Source organism: Schistocerca americana, chromosome 2, assembly GCF_021461395.2.
Source record: "Schistocerca americana isolate TAMUIC-IGC-003095 chromosome 2, iqSchAmer2.1, whole genome shotgun sequence".
Lineage (NCBI taxonomy): Eukaryota > Metazoa > Arthropoda > Insecta > Orthoptera > Acrididae > Schistocerca > Schistocerca americana.
The window spans coordinates 616,976,462-616,996,874 of record NC_060120.1 but is presented as its reverse complement, the minus strand read 5'-3'; the positions used below and the strand labels follow the sequence as shown (position 1 = coordinate 616,996,874).

General features: G+C 37.3%; 1 protein-coding gene across 1 annotated transcript in view; it reads right to left on the bottom strand.

Annotated features, from left to right (window-relative positions):
* LOC124591967 (cullin-3) overlaps positions 1-20,413 on the bottom strand; it is a 223,297-nt gene that overhangs the window by 114,646 nt on the left and 88,238 nt on the right. The window contains exons 2-6 of the mRNA XM_047131784.1: positions 15,240-15,437; positions 13,279-13,464; positions 11,257-11,460; positions 4,512-4,691; positions 3,632-3,826 (exon numbers count right to left, since the gene is read on the bottom strand). Coding sequence (XP_046987740.1) covers positions 3,632-3,826; positions 4,512-4,691; positions 11,257-11,460; positions 13,279-13,464; positions 15,240-15,437 — 963 coding nt within the window. The remainder of the gene's footprint in view (positions 1-3,631; positions 3,827-4,511; positions 4,692-11,256; positions 11,461-13,278; positions 13,465-15,239; positions 15,438-20,413) is intronic.

Here is a 20,413-nt window from a genome sequence, read left to right as displayed (position 1 = left end):
TTTTTCTGCAGCATCATATTTCAAAATCTTCTATTCTCTTCTTTTGTAATTGTGTATACTGTTTATCATCCAAGTTTCACTTCCACATATGCCTATACTCCAGATATATACCTTCAAAAAAGACTTCCTAACATTTAAGTCTACATTCGACATTAACAAATTCCTTTTCTTCAGAAATGCTTTCCTTGTCATTTCCAGTCTACATTTTATATGTTCTCTACTTCATTCTTCACCAGTTATTTTGCTGCCCAAATAACAAAGTTCATCTACTGCTGGAAGTGCCTCATTTCCTAATCTAATTCCCTCAGCATTACCTCACTTAATGTGATTACATTCCATAATTCTTGTCTTGCTTTTGTAGATGTTCAACTTACAGCCTCCTTTCAAGACACTGTCCATTCCGTTCAACAGCTCTTCCAAACCTTTTGGTGTCTCAGAGAGAATTACCTCGAGATTTTTATTTATTCTCCTTGAGCTTTAATTCCTACTCCAAATTTTTCTTTGGTTTCCTTTGCTGCTTGCTCAGTGTACAGACTGAATAACATCAAGAACAGGCTACAACCCTGTCTGACTACCTTCTCAACCACTGCTCCCCATCCATGCTTCTCAACTCTTGTAACTGCCATCTAACTTCTACGCAAGTTGTAAATAGCCTTTCACTCCTTTTACTTTACACCTGCTACCTTCAGAATTTCAAAGACAGTATTACAGTCAACATTGTCAAAAGCTTTCTCTCGGTCTATAAACGCTAAAAACTTAAGTTTGCTTTCCCTAACGTATCTCCTTAGTCATAGCCTCAGTATCGCCTCACATGTTCCTACATTTCTCTAAAATCCAAAATTATCTTCCTGAAAGTCTGCTTCTACCAGTTTTTCCATTGCTCTGTAAATAATTCACATTAGTATTTTGCAAACATGACTTATTAAACTAACGGATTTTCACACCTGACAGCAACTGCTTTCTTTGAAATTGGAATTATTATATTCTTCTTAAAGTTTAAGGATATTTCACCTGTCGCATACATCTTGCGCACCAGATGGAAGAGTTCTGTCATGATTGGCTACCCCAAGGTTATCAGCAGTTCTGACGAGATTTCGTCCAATCCAGAGGCCTTATTTTGAGTTAGGTCATTTAATGCTCTGTCAAATTATTCTTGAAGTATCATACCTCCCATTTCTATAATATTGCCTTTAAGTCCATCTCTTGTGTATATCACCTACATACTCCTTCCACCTTTCAGCTTTCCCTTCTTTGCTTAGTACTGGTTTGCCATCTGAGCTCTTGATATTCATACAGCGCTTTTCTTTATTCTGTCTCTCTGATTTTCCTGTAGGCATTATCCACCCTCCAACCCCCCCCCCCCCCCCCCTCTCTGCAGTGAAATATTATTCTAAATTCTTACATTTGTCCTCTAACCATCCCCACTTAGCCATTTTGTACTTCCTGTCAATCTCATTTTTTAGGTGTTTGTATTCCTTTTACCTGATTCATTCGATGCATTTTTTTCCCCCACCCCTTTCATCAATTTAATTCAATATCTTCTGTGTTATCCATGGATTTTGTCATTTTACCTATTTGATCCGCTGCTGCCTTCACTATTTCATCCCTCAAAACTACCCACTGATCATCATTCCTTTCCCCTGTTCTTGTCAACCGTTGCCTAATGCTATCTCTGAAACTCTCATTCTTTCAACTTATCCAGGTCCCATCTCCTTTATTTTGTACCTTTTCACAATCTCTTCAGTTTCGATATGTGGTTCATAACCAATAAATTGCACTTAGAGTCTACATTTATCCCTGGAAATTTATTAAAATTTAAAATCCGATTCAAAAACCTTTGTCTTACCAGTATATTCAATTTGAAACTTTCCTGTGTCTCCAGGTCTCTTCCATGTATCAACCTCCTTTCATGATTCTTAAACCAAGTGTTAGTGATGATTAATTATGCTCTGTGCAAACTGCTGCCTGGCAATTTCCTCTTTCATTCCTTTCTCCCAGTTCGTATTCACTTACTATTTTTCGTTCTCTTCCTTTTCCTATTATCAAATTCCAGTACCCCATCGCAATTACATTTTTGTCTCCCAGAACTGTCTGAATAATTTCTTTTATCTCATCACACATTTCTTCAATCCCTTCTTCATCTGCGGAGCTAGCTGCCACATAAACTAGTACTACTGTGATAAATGTGGGCTTTGTGCCTATCTTGGCAACAACAATGCATTCACTAAGCTGTCCATAGTAGCTTACCCACTTTCCTATTTTCTTATTCATTATTAATCCTTCTCCTAAATTACCCCTATGTAACATCTTATTTATAATCCTGTATCCACCTGATCAGAAATCCTGTTCCTCCTGCTACCAAACTTCACTAATTTCCAATACATCTAACTTCAACCTAACCATTTCCCTTTTTACACTTTCTAATGTACCTGCCTGATTAAGGGATCTGACATTCCACGCTTCAACCCACAGAACGCCAGTTTTCTTTCTCCTGATAACGATGTTCTTCTGAGTAGTCCTCGCCCGGAGATCTGAATGGGGGACTACTTTACCTTAAGAATATTTTACCCAAGAGGACGGCATCATTATTTAAGCATTCAGGAGAGCTGCATGCCCCTGGAAAAATCCTGGGTGTCACTTCCCCTTGCTGCCAGCCTTTCGCAGTACCAGTACGTCAAGGTGTTTTGGTTAGAGTTACAAGGAAAGATCACTCAATCATCCAGACTGTTGCCCCTGCAACTGTGCTGAAAAGGCTGCTGCCCTCTTTTGGAACCACGTTTGTCTGACCGCTCAACAGATACACCTCCCCCACCCCCCCCACCCCCCACACTGAGGTTTGCACGTATGGTACAGCTATCTGTTTTGCTGAGGTACACAAGCCACCCCTCTGAAAGCAGCAAGGGCCATGGTTAAAGTGTCAAATATGTGATGGTAAATGATGTTTCGAGAACATGCAAATAAAAAAACAAAATGGTTAAAAGCAACATAATGTTCCAGTAACCTGTCATTTAAACAATCTGGACAAAATCTTTTCAATGGGTTAAACCGGAACACAGGAACCAGCCCTGACACCAAGACCAACTTCGCAAGATAAGTACCATTTATCTGCAAATATAATTCATTTGCTCTTACTACATGTTTTAATGTTGTTTAAACTATGAGATAGTTATTACTATGTAATAATTGTGCTTTGTAATGTCTGGACATATAAGTAAGGGTGTGCATAGAATACAGACATCTACAGAATGAGACTGACATAGTGGCAAAGCAGGAATGGCTAGAGAAAGAATGCAAACATATGGGGAAAAATAGATGTTGCTTATAGGACAATTAAAAAGACCTTTGGAGAAGAGAGTAGCACCTGTATAAATAGTAAGAACACAGATGGCAAGTATGAACTAAAGAAGAATCTGACAGAGAGCAGACAAGTCTTAGTCACAGTAAAGTACCTAGTGTAGAAAATATCCTTCAAGAATTGTACATAACTATTCATTCCAGCTCGTAAGCAAGACAGCTGGAATACCATACACATTGCAAAGAATGTAACAATCCTAATTACAAGGAGGACTACAGTCTCATAATGAATGCTACTTGATTCACATAATGCTGCTAGTTACTACTATCAACACACCTGCACAAAGTTAATGGCATTTGTTCCACCTTCTTCTTCTTGCACTAAAGCTTTGCCTTGCTCTCTGAGGTACTGGCTTACACAATCAGCCATTGTTTTCAGGCCATCAGTTACTCTGTTAAAGAGTTTATACATACATGCCAAATCTTCTGTCTTCTGGTTTTTCAACATATGAACAACACCGGAATTCTCCATCTGAAACGAAATAAGTACCAGTCAGCACACTGTGCATGTTCTCATTATGTGTGTTTGAAGATTAGAAGACTTGCAAGCTTTTGTTTCACATTTCTTCGTGTTGTGTTTTTTAGGATATAATGAAGCTAAATATATCTTATTTAATTCTGAAGAGACTGTAATGAATATATCTGGATCAGAATACCACAGTGACTAACACTGATTGCTTGCAGGGCACCTATTACTGCAATCACCAATCAGTGCACAAGGTCCGTCACATTATCTGTTCTCTTCATTGTAGCAGTACTGTGTACTGCTCTGTTCTCTAGGTGCCTCTTACTACTGTGTTATCACAGATGTTATTTGCGGCCAATAACCTTATTGTGAAATATTCATTGTTTCTCTGTGCACCACGTTTAACTTATATACCAGAATGTCAAACTATTTGTGATACTGCAGCCTACAGAAAAGCACTAAGGCTATTCTGATGATCCAAAGGGGACTCAAAATGTATGTTAAAGAAGGATCACGTGAATAACTAGAGTACTAAATGGCTGTTGAAGCAGCAGCCTTATGCGTGGTGGGAAATGGTGAATAAACTACTTCTGCCTTTTGAAGCTCTGCTATGCCCAACTATTAACACAACTTTATTATTTTGATCCAGTTGTAGACCACAAAACTTCATACATTTCAGGTAATAACTTACTTCTACAATCGTCTTCATGTGTTTCTTTATCAGTTCTTCTTCAACGACTTCTACAATCCTGGTTTCTGTGGACTCATCAAGATAGTGTTTTGCTCTTTCTGCTTCTTCATTTATACGGGCTTCTACTTTTTTAATGTAAACAGATGCACTGTTTTCTGCAAGGAAGTTTTGGCTTTCCAACTAGAAAAAAGGAAAACTGTGAATTACTTTTTTAATATTATAAATTTCATTCAGAAGCACACATATTACCAATATCCAAGAAATGAGGGGGAAGGAGGGTGTGGGTGGAAAGGAAGGGATGCAATTTGCTCAACAAGTAATCATGCAGCCACCGATGGGAACAAAACCTATTTGTCATTACTCACACACTAGTCCCAAAGTCATCTGAGTTACTATGTGTGAACTGAATAAACGGCAAACTTTACAAAACTGTAACATGTAATTAAGAAATTGGCAGGTGAATGGGTCAACAAAGCTGAATTTAACTTCAGCATAGCACTTTAAAGTACAGCACTTTTAATTAAATTTTAACTTCTACTGGTGGAAAAAAACAGGTCACAAAGTTGCTGGTCGTGAATGAGTATAGTATGTGGTTTTGATCTGTGCATACATGTCTGACTATATGAGATACAGAGTAAATTTTAAACAAATTTAACTATTCTATTTTACCACTCCAAAACAGGTCGATAAAACAGTGATGCATCTACTTTGTACGTCAGTCAAGAAATAATGATCTAAGAAAGGATTTAAAACTAAGATTCTTTTGTTATTTTTGGAGCAATTTGAATGGCCCAATGTCCAAAAGCTAAAGTTATTCTCAAACTACACATCTTGCCATGGTGAGATATAATTTATCTTATGTATTATTTTTGGAAGTATTTGAACTGCAGTGGAACAACTTTACAAGTAGGTTAAGTTGATTATGAGCCAAGTCAGTATTCACCGACTGCCTATAGTTCACAAAACATTTATATTGTAAAATCATTATTACTTCTCCGTTTTTTTCAGGTGTGCCATTATTTTTACAGGTGAAGAATAGATTCACAGTGTGTTAATTTACAGAGGATTTCATGAGAGCACACAAAGTCAGCAGACCTGTTGTGGTCATTAAAGCAGGTCCAGAGTTTATGGCAGTAGAAGACTAGTGGCATTTACTACCTGTCTAAAGCTCACGAATCTTGAGTTCCTAGTCATCAGTGGGTGATCCATTTGGGGGAGTACACAGAACAGCCAAGTGGTGAGACTTTTAGCACAGAAAAGGAAACAGTACTGCAAAAGCTTGGAACCCCATGTTTCCCACTCACATGCTCACAAAAGTTGTAGACCTTCTTGGATTGATGCACAATTTTTTAAAAGGTATATATATACTGACAGGATGTTCTATAGAATTTCATCAGAGTACACCAAAGGCAGCAGATTTATTATAAACAAACCCAAGCTGCTGTAGTTCTTTGCAACAATGCAAAGGGACATTAATAACAATATAATGTATGTTCTGTATATTTTTCATCAACAAATATCTCTCTGAAGCTTCCTTGCACATTAAAACTGTATGGAGGGCAAAGACTCTGTCAGGTCCTTTGCGTTTCACAGGCAAGTGCTCAACCGACTGAAGTACCCAAGCACAACTCTCAACCCATCCTCATAGCTTTACTTCTGCCAGTACCTACCTCATCTATTACCTTTTGCACTCAACTGCAGAGTGACAAATTCATTCTGGCAGTATCTCGCTTTCAACATTACTGTAATCAAGGACCGAGTATTTCCAGTCACTTCTTCGTCAGTGATTATTATTATTATTGTCTTCACTTTCTCAGACGTTAAGTCCGGTTAAAAATGGAGTGACGCGGACCTTGATCAAGCGTCACTTCCTTTTAACTGTACGGTATGTGTTATATTGCATTTAGGAACTTTCGGGTAATTGAACATGTATCAATAATTACGGATTTCTGTAGCTGTATATATATGTTTGGATGTAGCTGTATTGCATTGATGTACTGGTGGATATTGTGTGGTATGACTCCTGTAGTTGATAGTATAATTGGTACGATGTCAACTTTATCCTGATGCCACATGTCTGACTTCCTCAGCCAGTTGGATGTATTTTTCAATTTTTTCTCCTGTTTTCTTTTGTATATTTGTTGTATTGGGTATGGATATTTCGATTAGTTGTGTTAATTTCTTCTTTTTATTGGTGAGTATGATGTCAGGTTTGTTATGTGGCGTTGTTTTATCTGTTATAATGGTTCTGTTCCAGTATAATCTGTATTCATCATTCTCCAGTACATTTTGTGGTGTATACTTGTATGTAGGAACGTGTTGTTTTAAAAGTTTATGTTGTAAGGCAAGCTGTTGATGTATTATTTTTGCGACATTGTCATGTCTTCTGGGGTATTCTGTATTTGCTAGTATTGTACATCCGCTTGTGATGTGATCTACTGTTTCTATTTGTTGTTTACAAAGTCTGCATTTATCCGTTGTGGTATTGAGATCTTTAATAATATGCTTGCTGTAATACCTAGTGTTTATTGTTTGATCCTGTATTGCAATCATGAATCCTTCTGTCTCACTGTATATATTGCCTTTTCTTAGCCATGTGTTGGATGCGTCTTGATCGATGTGTGGCTGTGTTAGTTGATACGGGTGCTTGCCATGTAGTGTTTTCTTTTTCCAATTTACTTTCTTCATGTCTGTTGATGTTATGTGATCTAAAGGGTTGTAGAAGTGGTTATGAAATTGCAGTGGTGTAGCCGATGTATTTATATGAGTGATAGCCTTGTGTATTTTGCTAGTTTCTGCTCGTTCTAGAAAGAATTTTCTTAAATTGTCTACTTGTCCATAATGTAGGTTTTTTATGTCGATAAATCCCCTTCCTCCTTCCTTTCTGCTTAATGTGAATCTTTCTGTTGCTGAATGTATGTGATGTATTCTATATTTGTGGCATTGTGATCGTGTAAGTGTATTGAGTGCTTCTAGGTCTGTGTTACTCCATTTCACTACTCCAAATGAGTAGGTCAATATTGGTATGGCATAGGTATTTATAGCTTTTGTCTTGTTTGTTGCTGTCAATTCTGTTTTCAGTATTTTTGTTAGTCTTTGTCTATATTTTTCTTTTAGTTCTTCTTTGATATTTGTATTATCTATTCCTATTTTTTGTCTGTATCCTTGATATTTATAGGCATCCGTTTTTTCCATCGCTTCTATGCAGTCGCTGTGGTTATCCAATATGTAATCTTCTTGTTTAGTATGTTTTCCCTTGACTATGCTATTTTTCTTACATTTGTCTGTTCCAAAAGTCATACTTATATCATTGCTGAATCCTTCTGTTATCTTTAGTAATTGGTTGAGTTGTTGATTTGTTGCTGCCAGTAGTTTTAGATCATCCATGTATAGCAAATGTGTGATTTTGTGTGGGTATGTTCCAGTAATATTGTATCCATAATTTGTATTATTTAGCATGTTGGATAGTGGGTTCAGAGCAAGGCAGAACCAGAAAGGACTTAATGAGTCTCCTTGGTATATTCCACGCTTAATCTGTATTGGCTGTGATGTGATATTATTTGAATTTGTTTGGATATTAAGTGTGGTTTTCCAATTTTTCATTACTATGTTTAGGAACTGTATCAATTTAGGATCTACTTTGCATATTTCCAATATTTGTAGTAACCATGAGTGGGGTACACTATCAAAAGCTTTTGGTAATCAATGTATGCGTAGTGTAGCGACCTTTGTTTAGTTTTAGCTTGATATGTCACCTCTGCATCTATTATCAGTTGCTCTTTACATCCTCGTGCTCCTTTGCAACAGCCTTTTTGTTCTTCATTTATAATTTTGTTTTGTGTTGTATGTGTCATTAATTTCTGTTTAATGACTGAAGTTAATATTTTGTATATTGTCGGTAGGCATGTTATGGGGCGATATTTAGCTGGGTTCGCTGTGTCTGCTTGATCTTTAGGTTTCAGATATGTTATTCCATGTGTAAGTGTATCAGGGAATGTGTATGGGTCTGCAATGTAACTGTTAAATAATTTAGTTAGATGTGAATATGTTGAGGTGAACTTCTTTAACCAGAAATTTGCTATTTTGTCATTTCCAGGGGCTTTCCAATTGTGAGTAGAATTAATTGCTTGGGTGACTTCATGTTGTAAAATTATCACTTCAGGCATTTGTGGTATCATCTTGTATGTGTCTGTTTCTGCTTGTATCCACCGTGCATGCCTGTTATGTTGTACCGGGTTTGACCATATGTTGCTCCAGAAGTGTTCCATGTCTGTTATGTTTGGTGGATTGTTTATTTTGATGTGTGTGTTATCTATTGTCTGGTAAAATTTCTTTTGGTTTGTGTTGAATGTTTGGTTTTGTTTCCTTCTATTTTCACTTTTTTTGTATCTTCTGAGTCGTTTGGCTAATGCTTGTAATTTCTGCTTCTTTTCGTCTAATTGCTCTGTCGCTTCTTGTTGTGAGATTTTACCTAACTTTTTTCGTTTTTTTTCCGAGATTTCATTTCTTATAAATTGTGTTAGCTGTCCGATGTATTTTCTCAGTTTTTCTATTTTGATCTGTAGCCTGTGTTGCCATGCTGGTTTTGTGGGTTTCTTCTGTGTGTTGGGTGGTTCTGATCTCTGCCTAGTGTGTATATTTAGTGTAGTGAGTGCTCCTATATAAACCAGTAGTTGTAACTCTTCCATAGTTGTGTTTTCATTTATTTTGTTGTGTATGATTGTGTTGATAGTTTTTATTGTTGTTTCGACTTGTGGGTTATTTGGTGGTCTACGCAAGAATGGTCTAATGTCTGTATTTGTGTCTTTGTATTCTATATATGTTAGCTGAAATTTTTCTTCTATATCTAACATCTGTGTCACTTCGTGTTCTATTTGTGCTTGTTCTGGTGGCTGTCTTAAGATTTCGTTTTCCTCTGATTGTTTAATTGGTGCATGTTGTTCTTTGTTTGTTTGCTCTGGGATGTTTGAGTCCATTACTGTATTTTCTTCTTCTTCTGATTGCACATTATTTTGTTCCAGTATTTGTTGTACTTGTTGTTTGATGTTTTCTAATTCTGACAGGGGTATCCTGTTATTTTTTATGATTACACGGATCTGATCAGCTAATCGTTGTTCTGTTAAAAATTTTAATTCTGGGTATCTGGTAATAAATGTTGTGTATACTTGTGATCTGTATCCAGTTGTGTTGGTTCCTAGGTTTGTTGCTTGGTAATAACAGAACATGAGGTGTCGATTAACTTCATCTGACCATCTCATCCTCTGTCTTTATTTTCCTTCTAGGGTGGTTGCAGGAAGCATATCCTGCAAAACACCTCTATTTGGGTTTACATCATTTTCCAGTTGGCTAGCAGTGTCGTTACCATTGTGGGCGGGCATAGGGTTCAAGCGTTGTCCCCGACCATGACGGCGCTTGTCCGAGGCTTCTTTAGTTCTGTCCTGAACCAACTAATCACACTAAAAGGGGGGTTAGCCCTATTAGTGGTTTGTTCTTTTCGTCGCCTTTTACGACTGGCAGAACATACCGGAGGCCGATTCTTTTATTATTATTATTATTATTATTATTATTATTATTATTTAGAATCTGTAGCAAATAATTTTCAGCATGTATAACAATAAATTTTAACAGTGATGAAACTAACCTCAAGAAAATTCTCGTTAATGGTAGTACAGAAGTTAAAAATTATCTCCCATCTACGTGACACATACCACCACCAGAAGTGACAATGCAGTATGAAATATTAAGGCGTTCAATCTGCCACATTAACATGGTTTCTTGTCAGACCTCCAAAGTAATATATCACTTAATTTCATTGATTGAAAACACTTCCTTCTCAAAATAAAGTTGCCTGCCTCATTGCCTCCATCCACTTACTCTTATATGGCAGACAAGATGTAAACACATTTGGTTCCGAATGTTAGAAAACTTATCAGTATGTGCCTGGTTTTGCAGCTTCTTGTTAATAACAAGTCTTCTCTATTTTCAACTAAGTTAGAAAGTAGTACAAATATGACATCAAAAGTAAGCAGTGTAAAATTAATGTTTAGTGTAATTGAGATAAATTATTTTGAATTACTCAAAAATTTGTATCAGGGAATGTTGCACTGTTTTCTTCCATAATCACATAAAGAACCTCCTTGTACAAACAGTAAGAGGTAGTTTCATAAATGGAATTTCTGTACTAGTGTAAATTAAGCAGAAAGAAACATAAAATGAATGACAATTTCAATCACAACTCTAGAGTTAAATGGAATTCAAAGTCTACTATTATATGATCTACCAGTATTAATAACATGAAAAGCATGAAAAGCATAATGCTGTTACTCGGAAAACTTATGAGATTCAAAGAACATGGGTCTCTGCACGTCTTTATGCACTCAGATGTTACAACATTCCACTTATTGAAAGCATTTAATTTTAATTGCAAAGCTACAGAATGTCTCTCTTAATGCTTGTCCTTTCACAATACACCTCCCATTATCCTCACCATCAGGTATGTCCCTGTCAACTTGGGATTTGAGTGATCTGCCCCTCCTACCCAATCTTTACCAACCACCCAACCATTGTTTCCTTGTTGAAAAACAAACTAACAGTTGTGAGAGCTGTGATAGTTTTTGTATGTTTATATGTAAGTGTTGAATTTCACCAACTGAAAGTAAGTACAACTTAGCCTTTTGTCTCTTTTTTTGTAATACAAGTATTCTCAAAGGAATTTTCATTTTGATAAGAATATATTTTTACAAACCCGATAAAATTCTGCAGATTGCTGAAGAAAGGGTCTTTCAAAGTCTTCTTCATAAACCGACCTGCTATTTATGCCCAGGACCATTAACATTTGACATGCATTTTTAATTGCAATTCTATCCACTACTTCTCCTCTCCTCTCTCGCATTACCATATCCAACAACGTATCTCTTAAATGGTCTCTTATGCAACCATATCGAACAACCTGAAAAATAAGAACATTTATTACGTCACATTTAATTAACTAATTGGGACAAACAAATAGAATATAAAGTTTTCAATCTCTTACAAAGAAAAGTCGTTGTTAACAATATTATGATTTTCACTGATATTCCTGGATATTTTTGCAAGATTGCCATTACTTACACAAAACAAATGTGATTCATGAAGTACAATTTCAAGAAATCCACAACCACGTAACAATGTACGTTCAAATGCACAGCAATAATGTCAAAAAGTACAATGACTGAGAAAAGAAATGCAGCATCAAGAAGGATATGACGACACAAAATGAAACTTCACTGGCTGTGAGGGTATGTGATGCTATTTTGCTGATTATAAAACCTAGTCAAATTTACAAAGAACTTCACAGTGTGAGCCCACTGTCAATATGACATAGCACACTCTTTGCCCTGTATGCAAGCAGTGATTCAGTTGGGAAAAGGCGCCAGCGCCACTGTATCCTCTCCTGCAGCAAGTTGGCACACAACTGTTATAATTGGTTCTTAATGTCTTTGATACTGGCATTAGAATGGTTTTGATGTCCAACAATGCCCTAAATATGTTCTTGCAAGGACAGATCTGGGGGATCATACTGGAATATGGAGTAGTTCAACATACACAGATGGCTGACAGACACATTCCATGTGTGGACAATCATTATCCTGTTGAGAAATTGTATCACATACTGCTGCATGAGACTTAGTGCATGAAGACCTGGGATGTCTGTGACATACCACTGTTTCAACAATCACTACCAGTTGTGACCTAAAATCATACCCCATGGCTCCCCACACAATGACACCAGGAGTAACACCTCTGTTTCTCTCCAAAAGATTGAAGAATGGGACCTCTCCCCACCACAGTCATTGTTAACAGTCATCCATGGTAGTACAGAACTGCAATTCATCACTGAACACAATATGATGCCTTTCATCAGCAGTCCAAGCTTCTCAATTATGACATTGTCCCAGATTCAGCCATATTTGTGGTGTTACAGCAGCCTATGCATAGGTATGGTAAATCCCTAGTGCAGCTGCTTCCCATCTCTGACCAATGATGTGAGATGACAAAGAATGTTGCAGGGTGTCCATTACTTACATTCAGATAGCAGGTGCAGATGTGAAGGTGTTACGATATGCTTGGTGCATAATACAGTGTTCCTCCCTTGTGGTAGTCAGACACAATCAAATGAAAACCTGACAACCAGCACGACTATGCCCACGTTCCCATGTAATCCAATATCAGGACACTGTCACATGCAAATGCCTTACAAATTCGGATACTGCAAAATTTGAGCAGACGGCCAAACAAAGAACCACAATGAGGCAACTTTCAAACTCCATAAGGTGCTGATAATTCTGCAACTCCGCGTTTGTCACAACGATTACTCAACATTTGGCACTGTTAACACTCCTTGTATACCCTACCACAAATGGTAACAACACTAACAATTCTGGTTATCATTCTACCTGTCAGACAGGATTGCAACTTTAATCATTTACATACCCATTAATGGTGTGCATGTGTACGAAGTAACATTAAAATACGACCATTTTCTCCGGGTAGTTCACTTTTTTTGTCATGCAGTATTTGTGCTATAATTTCCAAACCTGAAATTAAGTAGGCATTCTTCATCTACCTTCCATACACCTATATTAAAGACCTACGACTGAGTTCCTGTATTGTTAACCACAAAAACTAGCTGTGTGTCAAATTTCTCAACAGATATGATCAGAGCCATGGTAGCAGAAATACAAACCTAAGTACCCAAATATTTGGTTCTCATAATCATAGAACTTACCTGATCACGAAATATGATGAGTCCAAGATTATATACATTATCAACATCATTCTGTTGGACATAAACCCTGTCCATGTACATCAGAATGTCTCTGATCATTACCATAGATGTCTGATGATCATTCCATGCTTGATTCAATGTCTGGAGAAAATTATTATGCAGTGCATTAAGAACATCTTCCCTGACCTATAAAGAAACAAAAGGTTCGTGTTCAGATGAGTCTCATTAACAAATTACAAATTATTTCAACTGTATGACAACACATTTCTTTATGAAATAGCTCACATAACTAAACTCTGTTCAAGACATTAAGTTAGGTTAGATTAGCTTAAAAACACACACACACACACACACACACACACACACACACACACACACACACACACCAAAAAAATCTGTTTAGCTGACACTGCAGATCTAATGATTGTATCATCCGTACAGTTTACAGTTATGAGAAGTTCGTATTTTCCAGGTCACATGTAATTGGTTTGAAATCCTCAAATTGGCAATGACCTGAGGATACAATCCAATCGAAGCCCCAAACTGAAGTGGGGGGCGGGGGCAGGGGGGGGGGGGGGGGGGTGAGAGAGAGATAGACAGAGAGAGAGAGAGAGAGAGAGAGAGAGAGAGAGAGAGAGAGAGAGAGAGAGAGAGACTGTTTAATTAATGTTGTTTAAATCAAAACACTGATTGCTTAGTAATTTTTCCAAATAAAGTAAGGCATGCTCCTAGTATGGTCAATGTAGCTACATACGAATATGCAACTACTGCCAGTAAGTACTATACTGAGGAAGGTTTCTAATGATGATGGATGACTTGCACACATTAAAAATATTTTGGAATTTCTGACCTAAGCAGAAGGTGGTCTAGTCCTATTATTCGGATTTAGAAATTTCTTCCTTCTATATGTAGTCAAGTGCTGCCCACCAGCTCAAAAAAGGTGGTAAGTAGATAATTTGGTAATAATCTCCAAGAACAGCATGTATGAAACTGTTAATTATCTCTTACTGTTTACCTTGAAAAGCTAAACTGATTTACAGTAAGCTGAGATTCAGTTTTAACCCATAAGGAAAAAGTTTAAGTGCAGACACTATCTGAAGTACCTTAGTAGAGCAGTGGATTATAGAAAAAAATTTAAAAATTATAATGAAAATGTTGGTGTAGAAATGGAAAACTAAAATTATACTTCACGAAAACCAGGTGGCACAAAAGTTTGAGTAAATGCAAACACTGAGTGAACCCCACTATATAACAATTTTTGTCGGTAAATGCTCACCAGATTAAAATCAGGTAAGGGGAAACTAAATAAAATTCCTAACAACAATTTTGTCAAGCAAGTAGAGATACCGCCATCAAAGACTAATTAAAGGTGACAAAACCTCAGGCTTCCTAAACAAATCACAAGTCTATTGACATGTCTAAGAACAAGCTCCTGCACTCACAGTTCTAATCAAGTTTCACTAGGTGAATACCACTACCTAAATGCCAATCTCCAAACCAAGACCAAATCAGCATGATTCAAATGGTGCAATGAAGCCACATTCCTTGAGCTACTCTGTAAATTACCTTTCCATTGCCGATTTTGTTCCATTAAGAGTGACAAGTTGAGTTCACTGTGTAAGTCTGGTCGATATTCAGTTTTCATTATTTAGTGTAAGATGACACCATACAATCACTTAACATTTTCATAAAATGTAGGATGATACCATACAACCACATTTTGGCTCTGAGCACTATGGGGCTCAACTGCTGTGGTCATAAGTCCCCTAGAACTTAGAACTACTTAAACCTAACTAACCTAAGGACAGCACACAACACCCAGCCATCACGCAACCATATTTTAAGAGAATGTAGCATAGAATGGCAAAATTGCATTACTGGGCTGAGTAATTGCTATTACTATTATTATTTTATTAAAAATGAAATCACTGATAGCTAATAAAAGCAGAGGGGGCTATAACCTTTGATTCCAGATGTTGTGTCACAACTTCTTTAAGGCCAGTGTACAAACGTTCTCCATGTTTGTGAAGGACCATTGTGTACGCATTCCTATACAATTCTTCAAAACTCAATCCAGAGTTGTTTTTCTTTTGAATCTCCTGGATGGCATTCTTTAGCAAGGCCCATATGCTTTCAACAAACTTCTCATCCATAGTCATCTGTAACAAAATTGATCATATAAATTTATAAAGATACTCTTTAGATTAAACAATATTTAATGTAAGATGAACATATTGAAAAACGCAAAAACAAAACATTACAACACAGTGGTGAAACCAAAATTTCTCTATACAAGTGAGTGAGAATAAATTATAAGCTAGACGATGTGTAAGTACCAAGGAAAAGAATCATGAGGAAAATGTTTGCTCCATTAAGTAGCTTACAAGCTTGGAACTTAAAAAGCAATGATAATCTCTACCGGAATACAGAAAAACAAAAGAGACAATCATAAAAACAAGAGGCGTAATTTTTTTTTTTTTGAGCATCCCCACAGAAGGAATAATAAAACATATCTTCAAGCATTTCTACAGCAAGTAATTAGCAATAAATAGATCTGAGAAGTTATAAAGATTAAAAAATACAAAACATAATAAAAAGAAGCAAAAAAATTTCACAAGGAATATGTTAAAATTAAAGATTCCAATGCAAAAGCAACAAGTGAACACACATGGTCTGACGATATAACAGTCAGAGACAAAAGATGAGACAACATTAGAGGATACGAAAAATGCAAATGAGAGTTAACTGAAATATATGTGTGGCCCTCAGTTGGCCATAATAAAAAAGAAACAGAATTTATATTCTTTCGTGTCATGCATTTATCCAGCCAGTTAGTTTTTACTGGAAACTGAACTACAATTTATTTTAACATGGCAATCAGCTCAAAGCAAGCAACACAACAGTCTTTTTACACAAATTCTGATAGTCAAATAACATTTCTAGTTTTTCCTTCACCCTTTACACATTATTCTCCCATTCTCTTATTCTTTCATTCTAACCCTTCTGCTAACATCAACTCCGCCCTATCAAAATGAAATGACTGTTGCTTTATTTAAATTGATGTTATATGAACACTCACTCAATTTCTCTGCTTTTTTCAATGTTTTAACTCACAGTGGCTCCACTTATCCTAGTAGTACACTGCTGCTTTTCAAAGTATGCAGATTCACTGCAGTGCTAGGGAAGCTATACTCCACTTTAACATATCAGTCATTTAATGACACACATATGAAGCAGTTCAAATAATGTTCACTTTTCTCACTGACTCTCTTGCTCACATGTTTTGTATTTGAATCATACAAGTGCAGTAAGCATATCAACAATGCTATTCATCATATTCAAAGGGCTAAGATTGCTAATTAAGTAATTGCCTATGTTAAATTTTGTGATCTTGTCCACACAATTCGCATTTTAACAAGAAGTTATAAACTGGAAAAAGAAAAATATACCCCCCCCCCCCCCCCCACACACACACACACACACACACACACACACACACACACACACACACACACACACATTTGCTTGCTAATTCCACCTCAACACACACTCTTAGTCATCTGTGTTAAATGAATAAAAATGAACCGAGTTAAATTACTCCATTACCTCACATGCAATATATCAGCAGCGACACTTGCTTAAATAATTCCAGCACATCATTATAGACACACACTCAGTACTAAACTGAATTGTACAGCCTTCAGATCGTCTAACTACTGGAAACTTTCTGACATTTAATCTAAATTGACACAGAGGCCTTCTACCAAATGAATGACAATACTGCATATAAAATCTGTCCCTGCAACACGAAACCAGCAATTCACACTAGATTCGAAGGTCTTTTCAAATATTTGGGTTCAAATCCAAAGTTCAACGCTGGATGACATTAGATTTATCACTCTGTGACAACCTCACACTTCCGAATTCCACATACTTTGGAAGATTCGTAAACCTAGTCAACCTGTTCATTCAATCATTGCTTTTTCCAAGTTCCCCATTGAATACACATATGAGGGTTGGAACCTTAATAGTCGCAACCATTTATTTACAGCTCTTATAAAATAGATGTATGTTTCAAAGTTTTACTGACCTTCAAAGTTGCCACCAACATTGTGTATAACCCGTTGCCAGCGATGTGGAAGTCGTAGGATACTCTTAGCAGTGCCAGTTGTGTTGACAGTTCGAGCATCGCGGTCTATTGCCCGATGAATTTGTAGCAGTTCTGAAGCGAATGCCGTGAAGTGTTTCCTTCAGTTTAGAAAGCGAGTTGAAGTTACGAGGGCTTAAGTCGGGGGAGTGCAGTAGGTGGTACAGCACTTAGCAGCCCCATCAGTCAAACAAATCATTAACAGCTTGCACTGTACATGCTTGAGCACTGTCCTGCAAAATGATTGTCAGGTCCTGCAGAAAGTCTCATCACTTCTGTCTCTAAGCTGGTCGCAAATTGTGTTCCAAAAATGAACAGCATAGAGACAGAAGTGATGACACTTTCTGCATGACCTGACAATCATTTTGCAGGACAATGCTCAAGCACATACAGTGCAAGCTGTTAATGATTTGTTTGACTGATGGGGCTGCTAAATGCTGTACCACCTACTGCACTCCCCTGACTTAAGCCCTCGTAACTTCAAATCGATTTCTAAACTGAAGGAAACACTTCATGGCATTCGCTTCATAACTGCTACAAATTCGTCGGGCAATACACCGCACCGCTCGACATGTCAACACAACTGGCCCTTCTAAGAGTATCCTACGACTTCCACATTGCTGGCAACAGGTTACACACAATGCTGGTGAGAACTTTGAAGGTCAGTAAAACTTTGAAACATATATCTATTTTATTTGAGCTGTAAATAAATAGTTGCCACTATTAAAGTTCCAACCCTTGTATTTTCAATTGCGAAACAACTGCTACCCCCTGTATACACATTTCCATGCTAGTCACTCCCACTGTTGCATAAAATCAGCACTTGTCCCATTCCCACCTAACAGATATTTTCTAATTAATAATTAACTATACAACCAATATTCCACGTGTATACAGCTCCTACATTATTGAGACCTTCATTTCCCACTGTCTTCAATGAGAGAAGACTCATTTTCTTGCTCTCATCATTTTTATTGCAACTAAAAATTATTTTAATTTTGAGAATAAACTTACAAACATATCAAAGGTATAGCCATGGAGATCAGCATGTCTCTCTCTTACACAAACCTCTTAATGTGTAATCACTACATCTAAAACTATACTCTGCAAGCCACCTCATGGAGTGTAGCAGAGTGTAATGTGTAACGTGTCATTTCCATATTTCCCCTTTCCCCGTTGCAAGTGTGAATGGTTGGGAGGAAGAACAATTGGCTCTGAGCACTATGGGACTTAACTACTGTGGTCATCAGTCCCCTAGAACTTAGAACTACTTAAACCTAACTAACCTAAGGAGATCACACACATCCATGCTCGAGGCAGGATTCGAAACTGCTACCGTAGCAGTCGCGCGGTTCCGGACTGCGCGCCTAGAACCGCTAGACCACTGCGGCCGGCGAAGAACAATTGCTGGTGAATCTCTGTGTGGACTCTAATCTCTCTAATTTTATCTTCTTCATCTTCTTGTGAGATATACATGGGAGGAAGCAATGTATTGGCTGACTCTTCTAGAAATGTACACTCTTGGAACTTTATAATTAATTTAGACAGGTTCACTTCTGATGTACTAATACTCATTCAAGATTTTAAATCCTATCTTCAGGTGTAAGAAATTATAGTTTTTGTAATATATAACATGTGATCAGGCCAGTCAGTGCAAGAGTTCTAACCACTGCATGTTGGTGGAAACTGTTCACCACCAGGCAGTTGCATGGTAGGAATGCCAACCACTACTTTAACAGTAAACCACACCATGATGCAGAATGGCTCTCTTGCAGTCTGCCACTGGAGTTGGATGAGAATAACCATGACACTTTCACAGTTACTACACGAATCTGTACTGAAATGTGTTGCCCTTCTTTGGATTTTTTTCTTACCTTTACCAATCTAACCTGCTATGGATCCCACACTGAGGAGCAATGTTGATTGAACACGTGTTTTGTCAGCTACTTCCTTAGCTGATGGAATACATTTCCTGGGAATTCTTCCAATGAGTCTCAGTCTGGTATTTGCCTTGGCCGCGGTTAATTTTACTTAGTTGTTCCACTTCTAATCACTCCAGACACATAGTCCTCAACATTTTATGGAGGTAACTGCATCCAGCGAGTGTTCTGCTATCATGTAGTCACACAGTAAAGGAACTTTCTGTTTATGTATTCATATTTCACTGCCACTCCCTGCTACAAGCATTGCACGTCTTCTTGCGTCTCGCTACAATTTTCAAGTGTTATGACTTCTCTGTATAAAACGGCATCGACCGCAAAAAGCTCCATGTAGTTTTTGACACTGTTCATTAGGCGGTACACTACACAACTGTTCTGAATGCCTTATGTAAGTGTAGGAACACAGCAACTATCTGCGTGCTGGTACCTACAAGCTTCTGGGTCTCATGGACGAACGTTGCGAGATGTGTTCCACTTGTTTGTCATTTCTGGAACCTATATTGTTTCCTACAGGTGAGATTTTCTGCCTCCAGATATGTCAAACATGTGGGGATAAAGCATGTTACAAAAGTGTACAACCGACCAACGTCAGAGATATAGGTCTAGTTTTGTACATCTTTTCAACAGCCCTATTTGAGAACATGAATGACATGTGTCTTTTTTCCAATCATTAGAAACACTTCACTCCTATGGTACACTGCTGCTAGAAGAGGGGCATGTTCTTTCACACTCTCAACACTGAATCACACTAGTATCCCATCATGTCCATTGGTCTTTCTTCTATTTGGTGATTTCAGTTATTTTTCTATCCCTTTGTCACTTTTCCTATATCAGCCATTTTGCCATAGCTTAAACTGAGTGCCCTAAGTAGCAACCTACGATCTGATACCTTTTAACGACATCACTGTTGTCCAGAGTAAATGCTTAATTGTTTGGAACAGTTGAATTATCATATGCTGTAAAATTTATTTCATCTTTTTCTAAATCACATGCAACTTTTCTTTGTGATAGAATCCATTTACATTTCTGTGCACCAACAAGTAGTACT